General features: G+C 43.1%; 1 protein-coding gene across 2 annotated transcripts; it reads right to left on the minus strand.

The window, feature by feature from the left end:
- Positions 1 to 5,016: 5,016 nt before the first annotated feature.
- Positions 5,017 to 24,150, minus strand: YTHDF1 (YTH N6-methyladenosine RNA binding protein F1). 2 transcript variants are annotated; one of them, XM_028735418.2, is made up of 5 exons: positions 23,385 to 24,150; positions 20,512 to 20,536; positions 18,166 to 18,245; positions 9,874 to 11,397; positions 5,017 to 6,686 (listed from the first exon to the last, which is right to left on the minus strand). In XM_028735418.2, the coding sequence occupies exons 1-5, from the start codon at positions 23,409 to 23,411 to the stop codon at positions 6,660 to 6,662; spliced, it is 1,683 nt and encodes a 560-aa protein (XP_028591251.1). In that variant the 5' UTR covers positions 23,412 to 24,150; the 3' UTR covers positions 5,017 to 6,659. The 2 variants fall into 2 exon arrangements, with proteins under 2 accessions (XP_028591251.1, XP_077785494.1); XM_077929368.1 differs by having other exon boundaries at positions 20,512 to 20,599.
- Positions 24,151 to 24,178: the final 28 nt, after the last annotated feature.

Genomic DNA, 24,178 nt, shown 5'->3' on the forward strand with positions numbered 1-24,178 from the left:
GCCGCACCGCCAGAGCACGATTTCTGTTCTTATCCTGAAGCAAAGTTCTTAACCTGAAGCACTATTTCTGGGTTAGCGGAGTGTGTAACCTGAAGCATATGTAACCCGAGGTACCACTGCACAGATGTTTATTCCCTTTTTCCTGGTGTAGATCTTTCCTCACTCCTTCTTCCCTGGCCGCCATTTTGTGGTTTGCCTCAGGTGCCAAAAGGTTTGGGTCGGCCCTGATGCTAACAGCAACGCCTTGAGCTTAGGACTGGAGCAGGAACAGGCCGTGCAGATCTCTGAGCAGAGGAGTTAAGAGGTTGACAGGGTCCCACTCCTGCCAGCAACTGCGCTGCAGGATTCTGTGCTAGCTGCAGCTTCTGGGTCAAGTGCGAGGGGAGCCCCACATCGAGTGCATGCCAGTAATCCAATCTGGAAGTCAGCTGAATATACTGTGGGCAGTTATCTGCTGAAATCTGAGACCCCAAACAGGTTGCAGAACAAGAATCCCAGTTGGGTCTGTTGTCACTCCGGCAGAATACCATACATTTTAATCATTTAAAATAGATTCCAATTATGCAGAAAGGGAAAAAATACGTATGCAAAATTCTTTGCAAAACCCGGTATATCTTACCTTTCCAACTACCTCACCACCTAAACCCCTTTCCATATCTAAGTTGAGCTGTACTAAAGGTAAAGGTAAAGGTACCCCTGCCCGTACGGGCCAGTCGTGTCCTACTCTAGGGTTGTGCGCCCATCTCACTCAAGAGGCCGGGGGCCAGCGCTGTCCGGAGACACTTCCGGGTCACGTGGCCAGCGTGACGAAGCTGCTGTGGTGAGTCAGAGCCGCACACGGAAACGCTGTTTACCTTCCCACTAGTAAGCGGTCCCTATTTATCTACTTGCACCCGGGGGTGCTTTCGAACTGCTAGGTTGGCAGGCGCTGGGACCGAACGACGGGAGCGCACCCCGCTGCGGGGATTCGAACCGCCGACCTTTCGATCGGCAAGCCCTAGGCGCTGAGGCTTTTACCCACAGCGCCACCCGTGTCCCTACTGAGCTGTACTAGCTCTGCACAAAATTCTTCTCCCAGGTACAAAACAATCCGAACTGTAGGAGGCCTTGGAGAGAAGAGATCTGGGAAGGCAAATATTTGCCGCCCAAGGAGGACGCCTCCATTACTGAAAGTTGTATGTAGCATTATTGACCCCTATTGATTTAGCAGTTACTGCGTGATAATTGGGCACGGCTGTGGCATTAAACAAAAATAAAAGAAACGGAGCGGCAATCTGTTGTCATGGGAACGTTCCAGGTACAAAATCCCTGACAGCTTATAAAACAAGTCCTCTTAAAACTGTGTGCATCACTCTCCCCCTCCACCCTTCCATCTCCAAATGCAAACAGTGGCAAAACCCCGTGTGGCCCACTAACTGCACACTGCAAGGTCAGGAATTAGGAACTAAAGACTGTCTTTTGCTGAACGATGAAACGGAGAGGTTTAGAAACCAAAACCATTAACTTTCTGCAGAGTGCAGGGTTTCAGGGGTTTTTTTGAAGGAAGTATTTAGATGAACATGGGACGCGGGTGGCGCTGTGGGTTAAACCACGGAGTCTAGGACTTGCCGATCAGAAGGTCAGCGGTTCGAATCCCCACGACGAGGTGAGCTCCCGTTGCTCGGTCCCTGCTCCTGCCAACCTAGCAGTTCAAAAGCACACCAGTGCAAGTAGATAAATAGGTACCGCTCTGGCGGGAAGGTAAATGGCGTTTCCGTGCGCTGCTCTGGTTCGCCAGAAGCGGCTTAGTCATGCTGGCCACATGACCCAGAAGTTGTACGCCGGCTTCCTTGGCCAATAAATCGAGATGAGCGCCGCAACCCCTGTCTGTCACAACTGGACCAAATGGTCAGGGGTCCCTTTACCTTTATTTAGATGAACACAGGATGCTGCCTTATTCAGAGTCACACCATTTTTTGGCAAACGTCCCAATCCTGCCAGGAAATGTTGAGGACAGACTCCGAGACCTTTTGCAGGCAGAGAAAGTGCTCATTGGTTGGGGAGTTCTGAGTGATCTTGTTTTGTTTCCAATGCGTTTGGGGTGCCCCAGGGCCAACTCCAGGGTTGAGGACGCAAGAAGAGGCTGCTGGATGAGGCCAATGGCCCATCTAATCCAGCACCCTGTTCTTACAGGGGCCAATCAGATGCCTGTGAGGAAAACCAGGCAGATGAACAAGAATACAAAAGCAACTCTCCTTTCCCATGGTTTCAGTAACTGGTATAACTGGTATTCAGAAGCACTGCTCCCACCAAATGTGGGTTGGGTGGGGGCTCCCAGAAAGGTGCCATCCTGCAGCTTACTAGTTGACAAGATAGGGCACCTCTTCTTCGCCTGCGCACAGTGGCGCCAACCATTGCATTTGGGCTCAGAAATGGGAGATGCCATTGTTGCCATTTTACCTAAACTGACCATCTCCCATTACACAAACTTGCCATTACTTTTAAGTTGACCCAGTCTCTCTGAACCTCCGCTGTATGCAAGTGGAGAACTCACGTCTTCTGAGTGGTGAAATGAACGAAACAAAAACGCCTCTTGCGATTCACTGCAACTACTGCGTTCGCCCTAGTTAGACACCGTAAAAACAGCTTTATGTCAAATGCTGCGGTGGAAGACCAAATATTTGCAACTATTTATAGGGGGAACGGATTCCAGCTCTATTGTTGACCCCTTTAAGCGATGGCAACCGGTAGCGCTGCAGCAACAGACTTTGGTATAAGCTTAAAGGACTAGGCTCTAGAAATGAACTTTCAAAGGTTAAGCAGAGGAAAGGTTTGATACAGATAGAGTGAGGAAGATATCGCAGCGGCAGGATCAGCACGAAAGCCATGTGTGCTGTGTTACTTAACTGTTGTTCCTGTAGCTTTTCAACAACCAGAATCTTGATGGAGAATTTGCTGCCCTCTGGATATTGATGGACTACTAGCAGTTCAAAAGCACGCCAAAAAACTGCAAGTTTTTCCAGGGGGAAGGTAAAACAGTGCTTCTGTGCGCTGCTCTGGTTTCGATGTTCCATTGCGCCAGAACTGGCTTAGTCATGCTGGCCACATGACCCGGAAAATCTATCCAAATGCCGGTTCCCTCGGCCTGTAAAGTGAGATGAGTGCCGCAACCCCATAATTGTCTGCGACTGGACTTAACTGCCAGGGGTCCTTTACCTTTTTACAACTCTCATCTTCCCTGACTCATTGGTTGAGGATGATGTGATTTGTAGTCCATCAACATCTGGGCGGCCACAGGTTTCCTACCCATGGTTCAGAAGCTTGCTTTCTCCTCAGCCAAATGTTTAAATTTGTGTTTCAAGACTACAGAGCATTCACGACAGAGCTGGGAAGACACACACGTGAGTTTTGTCTATGGCAGGCACATCCAAAAAGCTCAACCCTAAAGAAAGCTCAACAACCTTGGTCGGCCCTCACGCATGTTCACTTCATCAAATCTAGCCCCTTTGAAAAATGTTTGGGCACCCCTGGTCTATGGAGTATCTCGAAGCTTGCTTCACACACACACACATCTGCTTTTTCCTATTGATGCCTGAAACTTCACGAGAGAGCAGTTTGGCCCTTACGGCAATAGCTGCTGCATTCAAGATTCTTGGAAAAGATGTGGGAGACCAGGATCAGCTGCAATCCTTTTAAGCACATGGAATGCTTTGCTGCCACATGACGATAAAAGCAGGGGTTCTGCCACAACCGAGGCAGTAATCTTGAGGACTGTACCACTTTAGGCCTCTGGAAGGGGCTCATGATTAAACTCTTCTCCATACATACCTCACCCCAAATCACTTCACAATCAAAAGTAGGGCAGTAGGGAGAAAAGGCTAGAATCCTTTTGATATACCAGTTTTCTATGTGGTGGAATTTTTATACAGAACATTCAGTCTTATGAACATACACCTGCAACCTTAAACCATACAGCCCAGAGACAGGTTTTTACTGCATCTGCATTACCAGGAAAAATGCCAAAATTAAAGAAAATATCAAAAGAGTGAGCCCAGGCACCTAAGGGTAGGCTTTTGAACCTGAACTCAAAAGCAGAGGAAGAAATGAGTAACCTTTTGTTTTGAAACGAAGATCAAAAATTATGGATCACAGTTGCAATTCTTAATTGAAGTAATTGAAGGATCCATCTACTAAAGAATTAACTGCTGGAAGCTAGTCTTCATTGGGCAAACACTTAAGCAACAGGCTGGCAGAACCTTCACAGCAGATTTGGAGGTCATGGGAGGCAGGGGATGGGAAAGAATTGCTGTAGCTTCTCTCTCCTCCCATTCTGCTGGAGTCCACACACACACACACCCCGCCCACCCCATTAAAGACAGAAGGAAGTTTCAACAAATTATATAAAGTTTAAAATAAGTTAAAGGCGGCTCCTCTCAAACTATATGAGTAATAACCCTAGCTGCAACGCTGGAGGAAAGAGGTGATGTAAACGATTTAATGTAATTTAAGTAGGCTTTATGATTTTTCTAAGTAAGTGCAGGCTTTGTGGCTGCAGGCCTCTTTTGGTCTCAAAGCCATACAGAGTTTAAAAGCTGGCAACACATTGCATTATGATTATTTTCCCTGGACCGTAACACTCTTTTGGACTGAATCCAACTAAGTCATCTCAGTGCAGACTAATCAAAATCAATGGGTAGGATAAACTTAAACCCACTGATTTCAGCGAGTTGACACTATTATTAGTTGGATCCAGCCCACTTTCCACATATGCACTCATACTCAACAAGTGTAATGAAACAGAGGAAGACTGTTCCTTGCTCACATTAATTGACACTTCCTCCTTGGAGGCACCACTTGTGATCCATCAAATTGGGCTTTGATCCATCAATAAGGCCATGTCAGCAGCTATCAAGCCCTGAAGGCGACCTCTATGGCAAGGCTCCACCATGTTTCCCTCCCCGCAGTGTTTGACCAGCAGAGGGCAAACAAGCCAGAGCTTCCAAGTGCTAAGGGGGAAGAAATGAGATGACATCACACTTGCGAAGTAGGTATTATTTATTAAGGCTTGTATTCTCCTAGAGGAAAAAAGTTAATCTGATGCTGTCCCATTACTCCTTACATCGGAAGCAACAGTCCAGAGACAAAGCTATATGTTCTAAATACAAGTCTAAATGATACAGCTTAAACTTTCATTTAAATCGGAGGTCCTCTTGAGTAAGTAGATTTCAGAAGATATTTGCTTTCTAATATAAGTAAAAGATCCTCTACAATAAACACGTGCAGGTTCGGTGTGCTAGAGCAACAGGCATGAGCATCAAGAATTCATGCTTAATTTTGAAACTCCGGTTGGTGGCCATTTCTTCAATAGCTTCCTCATTCCACAAAAACATGACAGCAAATTCCGTTTCTTAAAACAGTTGTTTTTACTCATCCAACAGGAAAAAAAAAATAAGACACATACACACAGTTTTAAACATCTGAAGCATAATCCATCATATGAGTCTGTACTAAGATTCTATATTAAAGCTCACCATTATTGGTATAAAATTTTAAATGACATTTTAGAGAAGGTGGGTGAAGAACAAAAACAGGGGACAGATTAAAAATGATTTAATGGGTATTAGAAAGCTGAAAAAAGCCTTTAAAAGCCACATTGCCCCCAAGCCCCTGCGATGCTGAAAACATTTAAACCATTAAAAAACTACAACACAAGAAAAAAAAAAAGATGGCAGAGAAAAATTCATCTTTTTGTTGCAGGATATGATATAGCAGGTGCACACAAAATTCATCAGATATGAATGAAAGGCTGTTTTTAGGCTGCATGAGGAAGAACCCAAGGGGAACATTTCTCATGCAAACTTCACTGAAAAGGACTGAAAATTATGCAAGTGCAAAATTGCATTTGTACAATTTTCATCTATGCAGCCCATGCAAGATGTGATACTTGTGAATTGTTCCCTTTTCATTTTCTACAAGACAGGAAAGTGCCTTCAGGATTATTTTTTTCTTAAAAAAACCAATCAACAAAACAGATAAAAAGTGAACTATACAAAGAGATCTGAACTTGCTGCATTGTCAATGCTTTTGACTTGGATGTTATTTCGCCAAATAAATGACAAAAAAGTAAAACACACACAAGGGTTTTTTTGTATGCTTGCCATGAAGGAGCAAGACAATTTTGGAGACTGTTGAAATAAGAGGATCTGCAGTACATAAATATAAAATTATAGTGAATTTTCAGATTAGAAACATAATTTGTGTTGAAGGTAAAAAGTCTTTGGGAAATACTAATATTTATCAGAAACTTCAATTATAGATGAACTTCTTTAACCATTAAAAAACCCCAGCAAAACACCTTTATTTGTGGATTCTACAGCATTTTATATAGAAAAGGTACAAATTAATGCATATTCACTAGGGCAAAAAAACAAACAAAAACAAAACCAAAAAACCAAAAACCAAACACACACTACAATGTACTTAAAAGATGCAACAATTTAATTTCCCCTGCACAAAAAGATATTGGAGCTGAAAGTTTTACAGTCTCCTGATGCCAGAATACAGCATCAGAGCAAATTTTTAAAAAGATTCAATTTTTCATAATCAAATTTAATATCAGTTCTAGTATATATATATATATTTATATATATATTTATAGCAAACCATATATATGTTTATTCTTATTGTTTATTTCGATTCTGACGTTCCTGTAAAGAAAAAAACATCATATTAGATCACTTATTTGTACCTGTACCTTAGATACACTGCCATGACCACAGTTTTATAGTATCGGGACATATAATTCTCTCCGTATTTCAGGAGTTTTGTTCCGTGTGCACAATGAACAAGGATGCAACAAAATTCCCTCATTAAGGGGACACAACTTGGGTTCTGTTATGCCACGGACATTTTTAAAAACTTACTATGATCAATGGTTGGCATCCATCTCTCGGGAGACAATTGGTAAGAACTCAATGTGTTCTTATAAATAAACCTCTGGGTATGAACTCAAGCATTTAGTGTGGCAGCACTTGAACTTTGGAACTCCCTGCCTACTGAGATCAAGCAGGCCCCTCCACTGTACTAGCTAAAAAACAGTAAGCAGTGAACTAAGTAAACAAATTAAGCCAAACACGGGTGGTTGTGTGCCCATCAGCCTCAAAACAAAACTGGGCCACCCAAAAACAAGACAACGGCTTCTATATTCTCAGCTGACTTCCCAGTACAGAGGAAAATGTTTGCTTGCAAATTTAAACAGAAAATACCCTGCAAAGAACCTCGCAATAGACACTGGCCTGCACTTTTTTTCACTAGCTTGCTAGTGAGTGGTAGAAAAAGAAAAGTCCACCCCTCCTGGCAGCTACCGGTACCTTACCTTTTATGTTGGGCACAGCCCAGTAGTGACCAGTGGCACAGCTTCTCTGTCTCTCCAAAAGTGCATGCCACTTCTGGTCACCAAGACAGAGAGGGGTGAAGGAGTAGGGAGCGCAGTGTGAGCAAAATGGTGGACCCAATCTTGCGCCCTTGCTGCTGTGCCAGCACACTTCCCCACTGCCTCTCCAACTCCCTGTTTTGGTAACTGGCAGTAATGCACATCTTTGGGAAGCCAGGCAAGGAATGCAGCCCTTCCCATGCTGCTACTGGCACAGAGCCAGCCCCCTAATTTGTCGACACGAAACTCCATGCACTTTCCAAGAAGTCTGCAGCTTGGAGCTACTGAGCTTAACCACAAGTCAGCTTGGAGCTACTGAGCTTAACCTCAAGTCCCAGTTTAGATGATACATAAAAAACAGAAATTGGCTTTGCATGGTCTTGCCAAGCCAAGGTGTAGTTTAGCATGTAATGTGAATGCAGCCAACGTCATGAAATCAGATACCCTCTTTTATGATTTCGCAACTGCTTTTTTAAGCTGGTCTGGGACCGATATGCTTTGGCTGCTCTGTTCATTTTACTGTACAGTCCCTAGGCTTTCTGAAAGAGGCTCACTGGATCCCAGCCTGCTACTGTTCTTTAGAAGGAAACCACGGCAGCCTTACTGATCACCTAAACAGGCCTGCTCTCCGAGTTTGAAGGAACACTTTTATGTCATGAAGAAACAACTCCAAAACTATGGAGTATTTTAAACCTTACAGTAGCTTGTTTCGGGAACAGGCGTTGCTGCTCAGAAAAACAACAAAGGCTGCAAGAAACAGTGACCTTGTTCACACCAATTACTTTCTGGAAAGTGGCCTAAGAATTTTGTTTTTGCATTATCAGTCACTAGAATTTTTTAATACAAGCATTAAGCTAAGTCTACAATGCCAGAATTTGTTCTGATATACTTAAGTGGCGTAAAAAATTCCACCGCTGTATTTTCTAAAGCACTACTCATAAAACCAGACCCCACACTTCCTTAGGGAAACAGTACTTTATTCCCTACTCCCCAGGGAATTGTAAAATGGAGGCATTTCAGGTAAGTCAAGGGAAACCCATTCAGCCTTACTTTTTCCCTAGGAAGCATTACATATACAACACATTCCCAGGTTTATCAGCAATTTATGGACGAGAAGCTCTCTTTAAAAAAATGGATAAACCTGGAACCTGAAGCAACCAGCAGCTGAGACAGCCTCCTCATCAGGTAGAAGCAAGGGCAAGTGGAGCAGCTGAAAGGAGCGCATCTGACCTGAGAGGCCAACTTGCTGCCTATACTTGGTAGAGATGTACAAGGAGCATTCTCTAGACTGAAGCTGAGGCCACTATCCCCAATGCTTGAATCATGTGCCCTTTTGCCCAGGCTGATGGAAGTTCTAGATCCTTGGCCTAGTTGTCCCTCCAGTTCTCCTACATTCTTGGCTCCTTTAAATCCATGTTGATTACTGCTATTATGCTTATCTTCTTTCTATTAGTAGTAGTAGTATTATTAGTAGTAGTATACTGCCCTTTATCCGTAGATCTCAGGGCTGTTCACAACAATAAAGTACAATATATTCACAATGAACTGCATTTTGCAATTTTTGAGGGCAATTATTTGAACAGATTTTAATTTTCTGCCTTGTATTATTGTTGTACTGTGCATGTAAAGTGGAAGGAGGGGTTATACCAGTAAAGAACCATTTACTTCAAAGTTAAAGCTCATTTACTGTTCAACCCCACATTCCTGGGCCTTCCCTCGTGGCGTTCAGTTGAAAAAAATCCCTCTGTAAATTTTGCAAGTTACTTAGCGGCTGACTTCTCAGTCTTACATATGACCTGTAATGTTTTATTAGAAGGGTACAAATTCAATTGCAATGGGTATCAAAATATTTGGTGCAGCTGATGAGTACTAACAATGACACCAATTTTACTGAATACAGGTCAAGATCCAGCTGTGTTTGTTCCACTCACACAGCGAGGCTTTTAAGCTTCCTCAAATTGGACCTCCAATATTGTGGGGTGCAGGGAAACTTCCCCAGAAGGACATCTCATAAGACACAAGAGATTGTCTTCAGAATGCATTCCTGTCCCTGCTCGCAAGCAGACATGGCAAGTGGTAGTGGATGGGCTTGGATTCCACCCATACTACTTCTAGGATGAAAACCAAATCTGACATCTTAGACCAGTGGTGGCCAAATCTGGCCCTCCAGCTGTTTTGGGACTACAATTCCCATCATCCCTGACCACTGGTCCTGTTAGCTAGGGATGATGGGATTTGTAGTCCCAAAACAGCTGGTGGGCCAAATTTGGCCACCACTGTCTTAGACCAACTAGCAGAGATTACGTACGGATGCTGTGGATCTCTGGAATACCCACAAGACGTGAAACATAGGCATTTGCTTTTTAAAACAAATCAGAAGCCCCTTTCAAGCCTTTGGGTCTCTCTCCCCCTGCCCTCCCATATTTCCACAAGTTCAGTAAGACATTCTAGAGCCAGTTTACCTTCCGTACCACCTCTTCCTCCTCCTGGCGCTTTTCGTAATGGGAAAAGTCATCGAAGATAGAAGTTGTGTGCTTGTACGTAGCAATAATTTTAAGCACTTGTTTTGCTTTTTCTAAGGGCACCTCCTGAGTGTCACGGGAGTTTGTAACTGGTTTGTTGTCATTGTTCTCCAGCCTGATGTGTCGGAGTTGGTTGTTGGGCACATCTTTCACAAAGAGCCACTTGACATCAAACTTCCCCTTCCATTTGTCCTGAGACCAGACACCAGCACTGGTGCCGTAATCTACTGGCGACCTCATTTCCGCCACTCCACAGAAATGTCCACTGCCGTTGACACTGAATAATAAGTAGACTGGACCCTTACTATTCATAGAGCGGAAAGCACTGTCCAAACGCTTGTTGCCATGTTCTGTGCTACACCAAATGGAATATTTAATGGAACGATGAATATCGTCCTCAGAATAGCTCTTTATTATGAACACACGTCCATTTTTAAGGTTCCATTCAAAATCCTTAGGGTTATAACTGTGAGCAGCTTTCAGTTTTTCAAGGACAGGGTGGGATTCGCTGCCTGGGATGGAGTTTGCTGGGGTATTGCCAGGCGAGTTGTTCTCATTACCAGTTCCTCCACTTTGGCCAAAAGCTGCATTTCTGTTACGAGGCGCCACCCACCGGTTTTGAGATGGCGGCGGCTGAGGGTTCTGGTATGGCAGCTGGGCCAGTGGAGGTGGCTGGGCAGGAATAGGCTGAATGATTTGTGGCTGTGGGACTGATTGAGGGGAAGGGATCTGCTGAGGAGTTGGAACTTTGGCCACAGGTCCCTTATTGTCCCAGGTACCAATGTCCATGTTATGTTTAATAGGTGGTGGAGGTAAAGCCCCTCCTATCACAGGCCCACTTTTTGCTTTCATCTTGGGCTGAGGCTTTGCCGGTTTGCTAGCAATTGCTGCCCAAGAGGTTGGCTTAGATACCGGCAGGTTTATACTTGATCCCCCATTGCCAGACAAAGCGCCTGTCATCCCAGCACTGTTGACCACAGAACCTACTGTTTTCACGGCAGAAGCTGTGACGTCCCCACCAATCTTCAGTCCAACCATTCCCTGCTCGATGCTGTTCATTCCAGGAGCTTTGTTTAGAGTATCATTATGAAATCCTGTCTGCCCGTCCACCATGGTACCACCGAGGGAACTGGGCGGGTAGCTGTAGCTGCTTCCGTAAGCCGAGTTCTGAGTCTGCTGCCCTTGGGATCCACTTGTTCCCCATGCTGAGAAAGGTGGGTTTTCAGGGAAAAAATTGAATCTGTGCGGGTAAATGTTGTTCCCCAGTCCACCAGGCTGTCCAAAAACAGCATCATGCATGAAATGATGATCACCATTACTGAGCTGTCCATAGGGAGTGAGGTATGGAATGGGAGGGTCTCCTCCAGTTGACCATGGTGCTTCACTGAGAGAGTAGGGATAGCTAATAGAATGTGGGTAATAACTGGACAGGTAGGGATCTGTCATTGATGGATAACTGTTATTCTGTTAAAGACAAGAAAAGTAATTTCAGATTCAGATATTCACAGTCTTATTCAAACCAGAAGAGATGCTTCAGAAAAGTACAGATCTTATGTGCTGCTGTAACTGAAAGAGCTATCAAATGCCCTCAATGTTTAGGAGTGTCCCCTTTCTTAACAACTGTTTCAGCCTCTCAGATGAAAACAGGTTTAGTATTAGTTCACAAGCTTTACAACGAACAGTTTCATGGGTGAATCTTGGAGACATGGAGAGGTTTTTGTTTTCCCGGGCAGCCCCACTATCATTTTATTATACGCAGAAAACTGTTTTTCGTCTGCTTTCGTAATTCTGTTACTGTATTTTACTTGCTTGTAAATCACTTTGAGACTTTAGAAACACAAAACTTTCTGAAAAACAAAATTAATAAACCTAAACCATAAGCCTTGTCTTCTCTGCCTTCAGGGGGCATGTTAAGCCAACTAGTGAGTTGTGACTAAAGTAGTTTCACAAGAGGCCAATGTTACAATATTAGAAATGGGTTACTTATGACTGACAACTTTTATGAACGCTCTCAAACACAGTATTTCAGCACATGAAGTTAGTTGGTAAAATCTAAGTGTATGAAAAATGTGATACTGTGCAAGCAAATCACAAACATTCCTAGAGAGAAAATATAATATAAATGCAAGTTCTAATAGCATTTCCACCCCCAATTATTGCAAATGCACAACTCTCATATTTGACTCTCCTCTTTCTCTCTCAGTTTTAACTACCTGCTAGAACATGTCACTTCTGCCTCCCTGAAAAGTCCTGGCACTTTGCAATCTTCTCCGTTGCTCTTCGGCCCATGGCTCTGGTTATTTTGCACACTCATTAATCTAACTAGCATTTCTCACTCAGATTAATTCAGTTTGTCTATTCAGAATTGTTCCCATCATTCTTCATCTTGCCAGCTATTTCAACCACATTTTACAACTCACTGGCTCTACTTCACATCTCTCAGTCTTCTTGTCCTTTTACTCTACTGGCCGGCTACAGTGAATGTCATCATTGGATCTAGCAAGGGAGTTCTTAATTTTAATTTATTTATTATGTTTATATCTACCCTTCCACCCAAAGGAGCCCAGGAAGACAAATTTGTTCTCAAGGCAGGGATGGGGAACCTGTGTCTCTTTGGATATTGTTGACATAAGTCCCAACCACCATGGCCAACAGCCAGGGATTATGGAGTTTTAGTCCAAGAACAGCTGGTGGGCCATAACTCACCATTCCAGTCCTAAGGTATCATGCCTCCTTACCTACATTGCCCAGTTTCCTGTTATGTTCCCCTCTCTCACAACCCTGACTTCTTTCAACCTCAGTAATAGACTCTCCCACTCTAAGTTGTCTTCGCTCCTGAACCTTGAAAACCTTTCTCCATGTCATTTCTACAACAGCAACCTTTTATCACTCTTTTTTATTTAGCCTTTACATAGCTCCTTTTCTCCTAGGCCAGTCATAACAGCCCAGCTGGACCATATCAAAGGCCCACCCAGTTTAGCATCGTATTCTCACAGCGGCCACTCAAGATGCCCATTGGAAGATCCCCAGCAGGGCATGAGTGCAACTGTACTACCATCACTTGTTCTTCTTCTTGGCAACTGAGGTTAAAAGGCATACTGCATACAAGTACAAATAGTACTCCCCTCTTGACTAGTAGTCTCTGTGAATTTGTTTAAACATCTTTTAAAGCAAAGCTGGTGACCATTACTCTTGGAGTACCAATCTACACAGCTTAGTGATATGGGCATATTGAAATCGAGAATTTACATAGGGTAATTTGCATCATAATATTTTCAGATTCCCTACTTTTAAACTGAACACTTTGAAACTTGCCAAGCTCTTCTCATATTCTCATAAACAAGGCTTCCTCCAGGCCATTTATTAACAAGCTTAAAAGGACAAGTGCCAATATTAGTCCCAAAGAACCCCACTTCTTACATCCCTCCAGTGTGATAAGGGCAAATTCATCCCTACTCCCCATTTTCTGTTACTTAACCAGCCCTCTTATGCCATGACTTTGGCTTTTTGAAAATCTTTAGCTTTTTGAAAATCTAAGTAAATAATGTCTACTAGATCACCATTATCTATGTCAAAGAACTATAAAAATTAGATGGAATTTATCCTTGCAGGAGTTATGCTGGTTTCTCGTCAAGATTTATTATTCTAGACGCTTGGTAACTATACCTTTAATAATGTTTTCCACCAGTTATCCTAGAACAGTTGTTAACCTGCCTGACCTGTAATTTATCTGATGCTCCTGAATTCCCTTTTAAAAAATTGGTTTCAGAGTTTCCTGTCCTCAAGTATGAAGGCTGATCTTAATGACAACTTACTTGTCAGAAGGTTAGCAATTTCACACCCAAGTTATTTAATAGCTCTCAGCTAGTCCTTCTAGTGCCAGTGAATTGTCGGTTCGCCAATAAGGCCTAGAGCTTACTTTGTCACCACTGCTGGCCTCAGTTCCTTGGATTCCCAAGTTAGTTCAGGCACCAGGATCTGCCTTACCTCTTCGACAACAAAGACAGGTGCAAATAATTCACTCAGGTGTGTATCCAACTAAGTTCTACTCAGAGTAGGACCTTAGCTGGATATAATCATCAGCTTTGCTGCAACTTCCTTTAGCACATCTTTGGACTTCCTTGTCATCTAAAGGTCCAGCCAACAGCCTAGTCAGTTTTCTTCTTCTTCTAATGTATTAAAATAAACATTATTCCGGAGTTAATAATATTATAAAGTTATCTTCCCTTTCCTCCCATTCACCCTGCAGTAGATTAACCGCTTTTCAGGCACCAACCAAATACACCATTCCTACAGTCCCATGACTGATACTTCAGAAATAATAAAGATACCGTAAGTTCTCAATTTACGCATGGGTTTTTACGTTCTGGAGATTGCACTTGAAGTCAAAATTATGCTTTGGCACATTGGGTGCAATGGCAGGTGTGATTGCCAAAGTCTTTCCCAGACACCAGTCTGCTTTCTGTTCCCTTTTTAAACATTTTTTTTGCCAAGTGTGTAAAGCTGAATGTGCACAAGTTAAAATTCACATAAGTTGCGGGCATAATGTGGGCTTACTGTACTTTACAATTGTAAAATATAGAACCAAAAAGCCAAAACTTAATCAATTTAACTCTCTACACACAGTTGACAAAACAAATACATTTTCAACAGGCAAAAAAGTATCAGGATTGTAGGCACCTGTCTGATTTCAACAGGAGCAGTGTTCCAAATTACAGTGGTACCTCACAAGACGAATGCCTCGCAAGATGGAAAACTCGCAAGACGAAAGGGTTTTTGGTTTTTTGAGTTGCTTCGCAAGACGATTTTCCCTATGGGCATGCTTCGCAAGACGGAAACGTCTTGCAAGTTTGTTTCCTTTTTCTTAAAACCGTTAATACAGTTGCGACTTGACTTCGAGGAGCAACTCATAGCCTTTTTTGAGGTTTTTGAAGACTTTGGTGATTTTTGAAGCTTTTCCAAAACTTTTCCGAAACCGTGCTTCGCAAGACGAAAAAATCGCAAGACGAAAAAACTCGCGGAACGAATTAATTTTGTCTTGCGAGGCACCACTGTACTAAAAGAGGTGCATTTTATTCAGTGCCATTGGATACAACAAATGCAAAAGGTAAGCATTAATAATTCATAGGAAGAAACAGTGATTCCTACCTAACAGGTGATGCTTTTGCACTTTGACACCCTAACTTTGCACTACATCTAACCGTGGAGACTTTGGCTATCTTACAAGACCACACACCATTCAAGTTAAAAGGATCCGTAATTCCAAGTGACCTAGCATACCTTCAACCTCAGATATTTTTGATATCCTAACCTTTTTAGCACAACTTTGTGATCTGACGCTATCTCGTAACTCCAAGTCTAACGTTTCCATGTGCAGCTGTTTTACTCATCTTTGGTAACTTTCCCCACTAAAAGTCATACCTTGGTTTTCGAACGCCTTGGTACTCGGATGCTTTGGCTCCCGAATGCCCCAAACCCAGAAGTGACATTCTGGTTTGCAAACTATTTTTGAAAGCCGAACATTCAACATGACTTCTGATTGGCTGCAGGACCTTCCTGCAGCCAATGAGAAGCCGCACTTTGGTTTCCAAACATTTTAGAAGTCAAACAGACTTCCGGAACGGATTCCATTTGACTTCCAAGGTACGACTGTATTTTGCTTGCCCTCTGTCACAGGATCCCTTAGGAAGTGTTTGGCTATTAAGTTGCATTTCAACCAATTTCATCTTAACTTTCTGGGTTGCTGTTGTTTATACACATTTTCGGGTTTCTTGAAATTAAAATCCTAATTGGTCAATTTCACCTTTTTCACCTGTTATGGGTTTCTGATGTTGCATTACAAATGTGCAGCTTGATAGTTACGAGTGTATGAAAGATTGTAGCATGGCAAACCAACTTTATTGAAGATATTTATTTACAAGCTTTTCACAAAGAAGTTTTAAAAGTAACAATTATAACTATTTAACAAAACAGCATGGCCTGTCCACCCCAGCAACAAGCTTCACCTATGTGAATGCCACACAGCATATAGACAGGGCTTTAGACCCGGTTTAGACCACACAGGTGGTGCTGTCGTCTAAACCGCAAAGCCTAGGCCTTGCCGATCAGAAGGTCAGTGGTTCGAATCCCCGCGACGGGGTGAGTTCCTGTTGCTCGGTCCCAGCTCCTGCCAACCTAGCAGTTCGAAAGCACATCAAAGTGCAAATAGATAAATAGGTACCGCTTTGGCGGGAAGGTAAACTGCGTTTCCGTGCGCTGCTCTGGTTCGCCAGAAGCGGCTTTGTCATGGTGGCCACAAGACCCAGAAGCTGTACGCTGGCTCCCTCGGGCAGTAAAGTGAGATGAGCACCGCAACCCCAAAGTTGTCCGCGACTGGACCTAACAGTCAGGGGTCCCTATACCCTCTGCTGAAAAAGTGGCCAGGGTCTCATCGGCAGGCATTGCCTCATCAAGCTTTGCTGAAAATTCCAGTACAATTACATGGAAGGACTGTATCACAGTAAAGGACCATGCAAATAGCTACCAGCTCATACTGGACTTCTTCCAAACTACTCTTACCCAAAAAAATGATGGATCAGTTCAGATTATTCAATCAAATTACTCAAGCACTGTCAATGTTGATACACATGCCTACACTGGAAGCTATTTTCTGAGTTGATTCCACTGTTAAAATATTCCACTGATAAAAATATTCTGCCTTTGGGTGGTCTGTTAAAATTTGAGCATGTCATTTGTTCAAGGTAATACCCATACATTTTTAAACTCAGACTTTAAAACTCTTTAATACAAGGTAATACCTATACATTTTTAAACTCAGACTTTAAAACTCTTTAATACAAATATGATATTTTTATTAAAAATGAATTTCTACAGGCTATCAAGAATATGCACCATATAAGTTCCAGTACTTCTTTTCAGCAATTAGTTACCATGAGTTACCATCCTTAAAAAGCAGAGCAGTAAGGTAACCTAGTTCATTACCCTGTAATAAAGCATGATTCTCCATATCTAACTATTTCTGGGAGAACTCTATATCGCATAAGTTATAGCATTGTAGTTAACAGAAAGGAGCAAACCATGATATGCCCAAACTACTTAAAAGATAAGGAATAAATTCAGCTGACAAGCGAAGTGTGTCAAGCATCACTTTACTGGGGAAGATAAAATTTTCCAAAGTCACTACCGCGACTGAGAAGGAAAAAAGTGTTTAGAATCCTATACAAACTAGTTATTTAATTAAGATTTTTATTAATAAGCAACTGCTTATTATTATTATTTGGCCTTTCTTAGTTGCTTTATACAGAAAGAAGCACCTCAAGACAACTTTACAACAAAATAAAACTCTCATCATGAAAAAGAAACCCCCAAACAACTTGCCTATTTCAAGTGTTGGGCTAGCATGATGTGTTGAACATAGGCAGCTGGGCTGAAGTGTGTACCAACTAAGTTAAATATCAGTTCAACTATTTTCACAGGGTGGCCTTTGGGGAGCCAGTACCTCTCATACAGATTTAACTCACAGGGCTATCATGACAGTTAAATACTTTTATACTTCCATTATAATCATTCATCGATGCAACTGAGGATCAAACTACACGTGATGGAAAATGGTTGAACCCTTTACCACCGATTCAAACTACACCCCTGAAGCTGCCATTATCCCCAGAGGGAAACCTCTGCATCAAATAGCAGCTTTGGGGATAACTTAAGCTGAAGGATCAATGAGGGGGTAAAAAGGTCAGAACACCTTCCCAACAGCCCCCAAATTCATTTATGCTGCTGCTGATGATTAGGGGCGTGGGTGGCGCTGTAGTCTAAACCACTGAGCCTCTTGGGCTTGCCAATCGTAAGTTTGGCAGTTTGAATGCGTTCAACAGTGTGAGCTCCCATTGCTCTGTCCCACCTCCTGCCAATCTAGCAGTTTGAAAGCATACCAGTGTGAGTAGATAAATAGGTACCACTGCAGTGGGAAGGTAAACGGCATTTGCATGCACTCTGGCTTCTGTCACAGTGTTCTGTGTGCCAGAAGCAGTTTAGTCATGCTGGCCACATGACCCGGAAAAAGCTGTCTGCAGACAAACACCAGCTCCCTCGGGCTGAAAAAGTTTGGCTCTCTCTACCATACATTACAATGATTTCCTTAAAAAAAAATACACAATTTTCTGATTATCTTCACTCTCGCCCTTTTTTGAAAAAAAGAAACAAATTATATTTTCAGCAGTGCTAACTAACCTGATTTGACTGTCCAGAAAGGTAAGGCTCAAAATCGTTGTCGTGAACTGTATCTTTCTGATGAAGAGAACCATTTTGCACTGAAACAAAAGAGCTGAAGTTATAGCCGTGTACATTCTTGAAGTTTCAGTAAGAACCATTTCCTAAAGCACAGTGAAGCATATGTAAACAAAGCAGTTTTTATCCTATGGCACTGTAAATTCAGAGAAGGCAGAGGGGTCAGATTTCAACAAGATGGAAAAAAAATCTTTCACAGGAACGCTAAATGCCATTGTTGCCTATAAGACTAGTTTGAATGACATTTACTGAGCAGCTTGCAAGCAGGTTTTTCAACAACCTGCAACACAGCTTTGGCAAGAACAGGAGTAACATTCATACAATGTACTAACATACTCTTCGCCTGAGAACGAAGACTAGAGAAGCTTAGCAAGCAAGAGCAGAAATCTGAGAGGCCTCCAAGTCAGCATGGCATGCCAGGAAGAGGTCAATAAAATGCTAGCTGAATGGTCTTTAAAGTTCAAGTCTTAGTATCTTTTATGTAGAATGGAGACTCTATACTTTCTCATAACAATCTGGATTATTATAGGTATTGCTCTTTATTAATGTATAATAACTAGCAAAAATATCTGGTTTTTTAAGCCAGCTTTTCAGACCGCAGTCTAAGGAACCCTGGGATTCTTGCTTATCACAGGTTCCTCACTGAGAAGACCTTCAATACAGACAAGTATCCCTGAAAGACAGATTGACAGTTATTATAATTTCCATTCTAATGTGCAGCTTCAGGGGAGTGCTAGGCATGGTCTTAGGTGCACTCAGTTGACACAGGGATACACTGAAGCCCAACAAGCCTGGCCAGTACTTCATGTCTGCTGCAGGAAGCCTACAGCAATCCTCCATATCCAGAACTGTTCACAGTGTGCAGGTATTTGATGGCAGACCAGATGATATGAAACGAACTCCATGAAGATAGGTTTCAAAGTCACTAATTAGTTAACACGTGTATTTAAGTTACCAGAAGAGTTTTATAAGTAAAACATAATAAATGTTCAAATACCACCTTAGATAGATATCAAAAGGATAATTTTTAGGGGGAAACCCTCTCCTCTTTTATGTGCACAAAATCAGAAGTCTTCCTTAAGGGATGCAAAAATAAATGAATTAAGCCTTTATGAAACTACAAACCCCCATACTGGAAACAAATATGATAGCTTAGGGCAATTACAAGTTTTAAACGGCTTAGCGTAACAAAATAAGAGAAAGCATTTATACTTAATTGTTGGGGAGGGATTAACCACAGTGCGAACAATTAAAACGCTATAGAAGGGCACTTTGAGAACACTAGACAGAAGATGCCAAAGCCAAGGACTACTGAAATCTATGGGCTCTAGCATGCCTAACTCTGTTCCGGGTTGTACTCAGGGATCCAGCAAACAACAGGAAACTGATGGCATGGCATGGCATAGAATGGCGAACTTTTCCACCTTGTCTGCCATGCTTACTTTTTAAAGCTGTTTTTAAACCCCTCTTAATTTTGTTGAAAATATATAGGCTTAAATAACTTCCCACCAGATTTAAAATTCCAAATACTAAACTAGTATGAAGAAAAGATCTGGAAGATGATGCTAAACGATTCCATAATTGCTTGTGGAAACAAGAACGACTCATCTGAACATGCAAATTATACTTTTGATTTTGATGCATTGTGGTCCGCCTTTAAATTTCAGAACTGGGTGGACTATAAATCTAAATAAAATATGTAACAGCATAATCCAAATGTGATGGTGACTATTTGCTCTCCTACATTCAGCTGTGTCAAATGTTGCTATTTTATACATAATCTCTGCATCTTGCAGTCAAGAGGAGTTTGAACTTTGGGATGAGTGCTCCAAAAATAGTTTCAGTGGAAAAAAGAGCAGTGATGTGTCAACTCCCATGACCTATAATCCCATAACTACCAATAATACTCTGGTGACAGAAGAGGAAGTGGCCTAACTGCAATACAAAATTAATACATTCTTGGAAAATTTACCTATTTTATCTTTTCTTTTATACAAATGAAAACAATGCTGGTGCAAAAATAAATAGGTATGCATCGTTTTTAAACAAAAACTGAGACAGATGTCTGCACAGAGACAATGGTGTGAAAACATACAAATAGTTTAACACATTAATCCTAATCAAACATCCTGAGTAAATGTCACTGAAATTCAATAAGACTTACTTCTACACAGGATCTTGTTGCGTTTTAATAAGATCTGTTTCAACAGTGAAAGCCAAGTTTCATCCAGTATATTCAGTCTAGATCTACTTTCTGAACCATCTATTTTAAATTAAAAATTTCCTTACCTTTATTATCTTGTCCTTTCGGTCTCTTTGATGTCATAAGCACATGTTCAGGTAAAGAAGAGAGATAGAGCAGATAATATGTCACTTCCTGAGCCACAATAAAGCAAAAGATCATTCCAATTTAGATATATATATATATAGTAATCCATGATATATAAAGAATATATAATACTGTAACCTACACTGACTGACATGGCAAAGCCATGTAAAGTCTTACAGTTCCCAACCACAGCCCTTTCTTTCTGATCTTAGGTTTCTGCATCGGTTACCAGTTTAGTCAGTCAGTATGTACAGTGAACCATCTCAAAGTATTTCTTGCTAGTTCCAGCTAGAAATGGTCAAGGGCACTGCATGAACAGTATTCAATGACTCCCAAGAAATTACTTCCAGTAGCACCTTAAAGACCAACTAAGTTAGTTCTTGGTATGAGCTTTCGAAAGCTCATACCAAGAACTAACTTAGTTGGTCTTTAAGGTGCTACTGGAAGGAATTTTTTTTTGTTTTGACTATGGCAGACCAACACGGCTCCCAAGAAATTAGTACAAAATGAACACTCAGTAGTAGAGCCAAGTATTCAGCATGGTATTTTTTAAGAGAGGGAGAGGAGAGACTCCTGTTGCATTCAGGTCCTACATTTAGGATTTCCAGAGGCATATGGTAGGCCAATGTGAGAACAGGATGCTGGACTATGTGGGACATTATCCTGATCCAGAAGGCTCTCTGATGTTTTTAGAAACCCCTCGCCACTTCATGAGACAAGGCTGGGGACTGCAAGGCAGACACACACTGGAAAAGCACTCCGACTCAAGAGCAAAGGCAGAAACAAAGAGAAACAGATAAGGGAAACAGCACCTAGCTTTAGCATGTGTATGAAATGCCAAGGGAGGAATTGCTAGGGAGAGATAACAAAGAAAAGAGCAGTTGACTTCTTTGGGACCTTCAGGAGTAGGTAAAAACCTGCAGGGGGACAGAGTAGCTGCAACAGTTTACACAGGGGTCACTGGGGTCACATGTGTATACAAGGGCCTTCCCTGGTACCTACAGGGTCCCACTCTCCTGCTAAAATTAGACTTCATAGAAACATCCTATTACATGCAATAGAAAAGTCTGCTGTGTGTGTTTTGCACCCATGATAGTTTCTGTGATTTGCAGATATGCCACTGGGCCCAAAAAGGTTGATAAAGAAAGATGTGGGAAATGTTGGCTGTTAAGAAAGACATATGAAGAGGAACACTAAAGTTTTGGGCATCCCAAGCACAAAGAGAAAGGTGGAAGGGAAGGTAGCCACATTTCCAAATTTAAGAAATAAGTAAAGCAAAAAAACAAAAACAAAGTTAAGTCTTGTGGAAACCAGAGAAACACCCCCCCCCTTCAGAAACAAATCAAGAAGTAGCACATCAAAGAATGACATATACACAGGGTAAGAAAGCATGAAATAGGTGGGAAATAAAATTGAACACCACAACAAAGGGCACTTTGATAGCATCAGAAAGGCTATCTAGGAACCTTATCAAATTTATTATGGCATGAGCTTTTGCAGGCAAAGCTGATGAAGTAAATTAGTTTAGTCTTTCAAGATGCCACAAGTCTCTTTGCAGTTTTTACTGCAACAGACATAGTTACACCTCTGGAAAATACATAGCCTTGATACAGTTTTGTGGCTATGACTGTGAGGTTGCTGGTCCAAACCTTGTATCAGTCATGGTATCACAAGGTAGCCTTAAGCAAGCCACTACTTCTCAGCCACAGACTGAGACATAAATATATACTATTTACCTACTTTACAGTACTATTGTTAAGAATTACTGAGATAATAGAAGACCATTTGAAAATCCTACAGAATTGTCATGTATGAATAAAGGGAGAAGCAGTTCCCCACAAAATCCAAGACAGCAAAGAGAAAAGTTCCTCCAGGAGAGGGATGTGGAGCATGTATCTCAGAGGAGGAGGAAAGATCCAGAAAGTGGAAGGGGAGCTGAAGATAATACAGGCCCTACACTGTAATAGGTAGCTTGCGGCCTTCCAGATGCTGTTGGGACTCCAATTCTCCTTATTCCTGACCTTGCTAGCTGGGGCAATGGAAACTGTAGTCCAGCAACATCTGGAAGACCACGTTTCCCATCACTACCCTACACTGTACAGCTTGAGTGGGGAAGAGATGTGAAGCGTTTGGTACATGAAGTGCATCCCAAGGCATGTGTGCATGTACATCTTTCAGAATAACACTTCCTGAATCTGATGACATGGACCATAGTCCATGCAAGCTTGCGCCATAATACATTTATTAGCCTTTAAGTCGCAAGACTTTATTGCAACATCAATTATCTTTCCTCAAAAAGGACCCATACAATGACTGCAGATGTCCAGTTCACACATTGCACAAATGCAAACCCTGGTTTGGCACCAAGTACTCAACAAAATCACGGCCCATTGCAGCTCCCGTCAGAGGCACATATGTGTTTATCTCGCCCTCACATTAAGCGTGCACTTAATGTACACAACCTTCGGGTGCACAACGCTTGTAACAGCCCCTGCGAGGGCCTAGTAGTGCGTGTGACACAGCCAAACTCTTACGGGACCGAACAAAGGCCCGGAGGAGGGGGAAAGGAAGAGGCGGAAGAAATAAAAGAAAAACCTCATCCCTCCCGCCCCTCCCAAAAAAATAAGGAGAGGGCTGGATTTGCATAAAACGGGAAAGAGAAACAAGGGCGAGTGTGGATAAGGCAGGCTGGGTGGGTTGCTTAGGCCCAGGAAGGAGAATTAAAGGGAGCTCGAGGTTTAAATTGCAAACAGAAGGAAATGCAGGGAGGGGGGAAAGGGGGCGAGCGCTGCCCGTTCTCCCCTCTCCCCACGCCCACCCTTGATCCGCTTACCTGGGGGTCAACGCTGGTGGCAGACATCTCTCATGCGCGCCCTGAAGTGGTGGTGGCAGCGAGGGGGGGGGAGGGGGAGGGACCGGGGAGGGGAGGGAGGAGGAGGAAGAAGGAGGGGGCGGGGGCAGAGGCCAGGCGCGGGTGAGGAGGGCAGGGGAGCAGGAGTGGGTGTCCAGAGACCCAGGCAGAGAGAAAGGGAGATGGCTGGAATGTGGGTGGGTGGGCGCGCTCCCCCCTCCCGCTTCTCCCAGAGGTGGGGGGGGCAGGGAGGGAGAGTGGCGGGGGCGCGCTGCGCAGGCGCGTGGCGGGGAAGACGAAGAGGGGTGTGTATGTGTGGTGAGGGGGGGGGGGTCTGAGGTCAAGGGAAGGAGGGGAGGGGGGAAGGAGAGCTGCTACCGCCGCCCCCCCGCCCTCGTGCGTGCGCGCCCTCGCCGGCCCGGTCGTGCGCGCGCCCGTTCCTCCTGCCCGCTCCCCTCACATCGCGGGCCGCCTCCTCCTCCTCGCGCAGGGCTGAGGGAGCCGCTGTTGCCGTTGCCTCCGCTCGCCTCCCTCTGGGCCTGAGGGAGACGGGAGAAGCCTTTCTCCGGCCGCTCTTTCCTTATCCCCTCTTCCCCAGTTGGACCGCGGCTCCCTCAGAGAAAGAGGCAGCGGTGCTGGAGAGATATATAGATATGTATCTATATATTTATTTATAATATATATATATTTGCCTGCCGGAGGAGCCTTCCAACTCCAATGGCGGCGGGGACCGGGCGGCGGTGACGTCAGCGCCACTGCCGCGCGGGGCATGCCGG

Source organism: Podarcis muralis, chromosome 5 (genome assembly GCF_964188315.1).
Source record: "Podarcis muralis chromosome 5, rPodMur119.hap1.1, whole genome shotgun sequence".
NCBI classification, from domain to species: Eukaryota; Metazoa; Chordata; class Lepidosauria; order Squamata; family Lacertidae; genus Podarcis; species Podarcis muralis.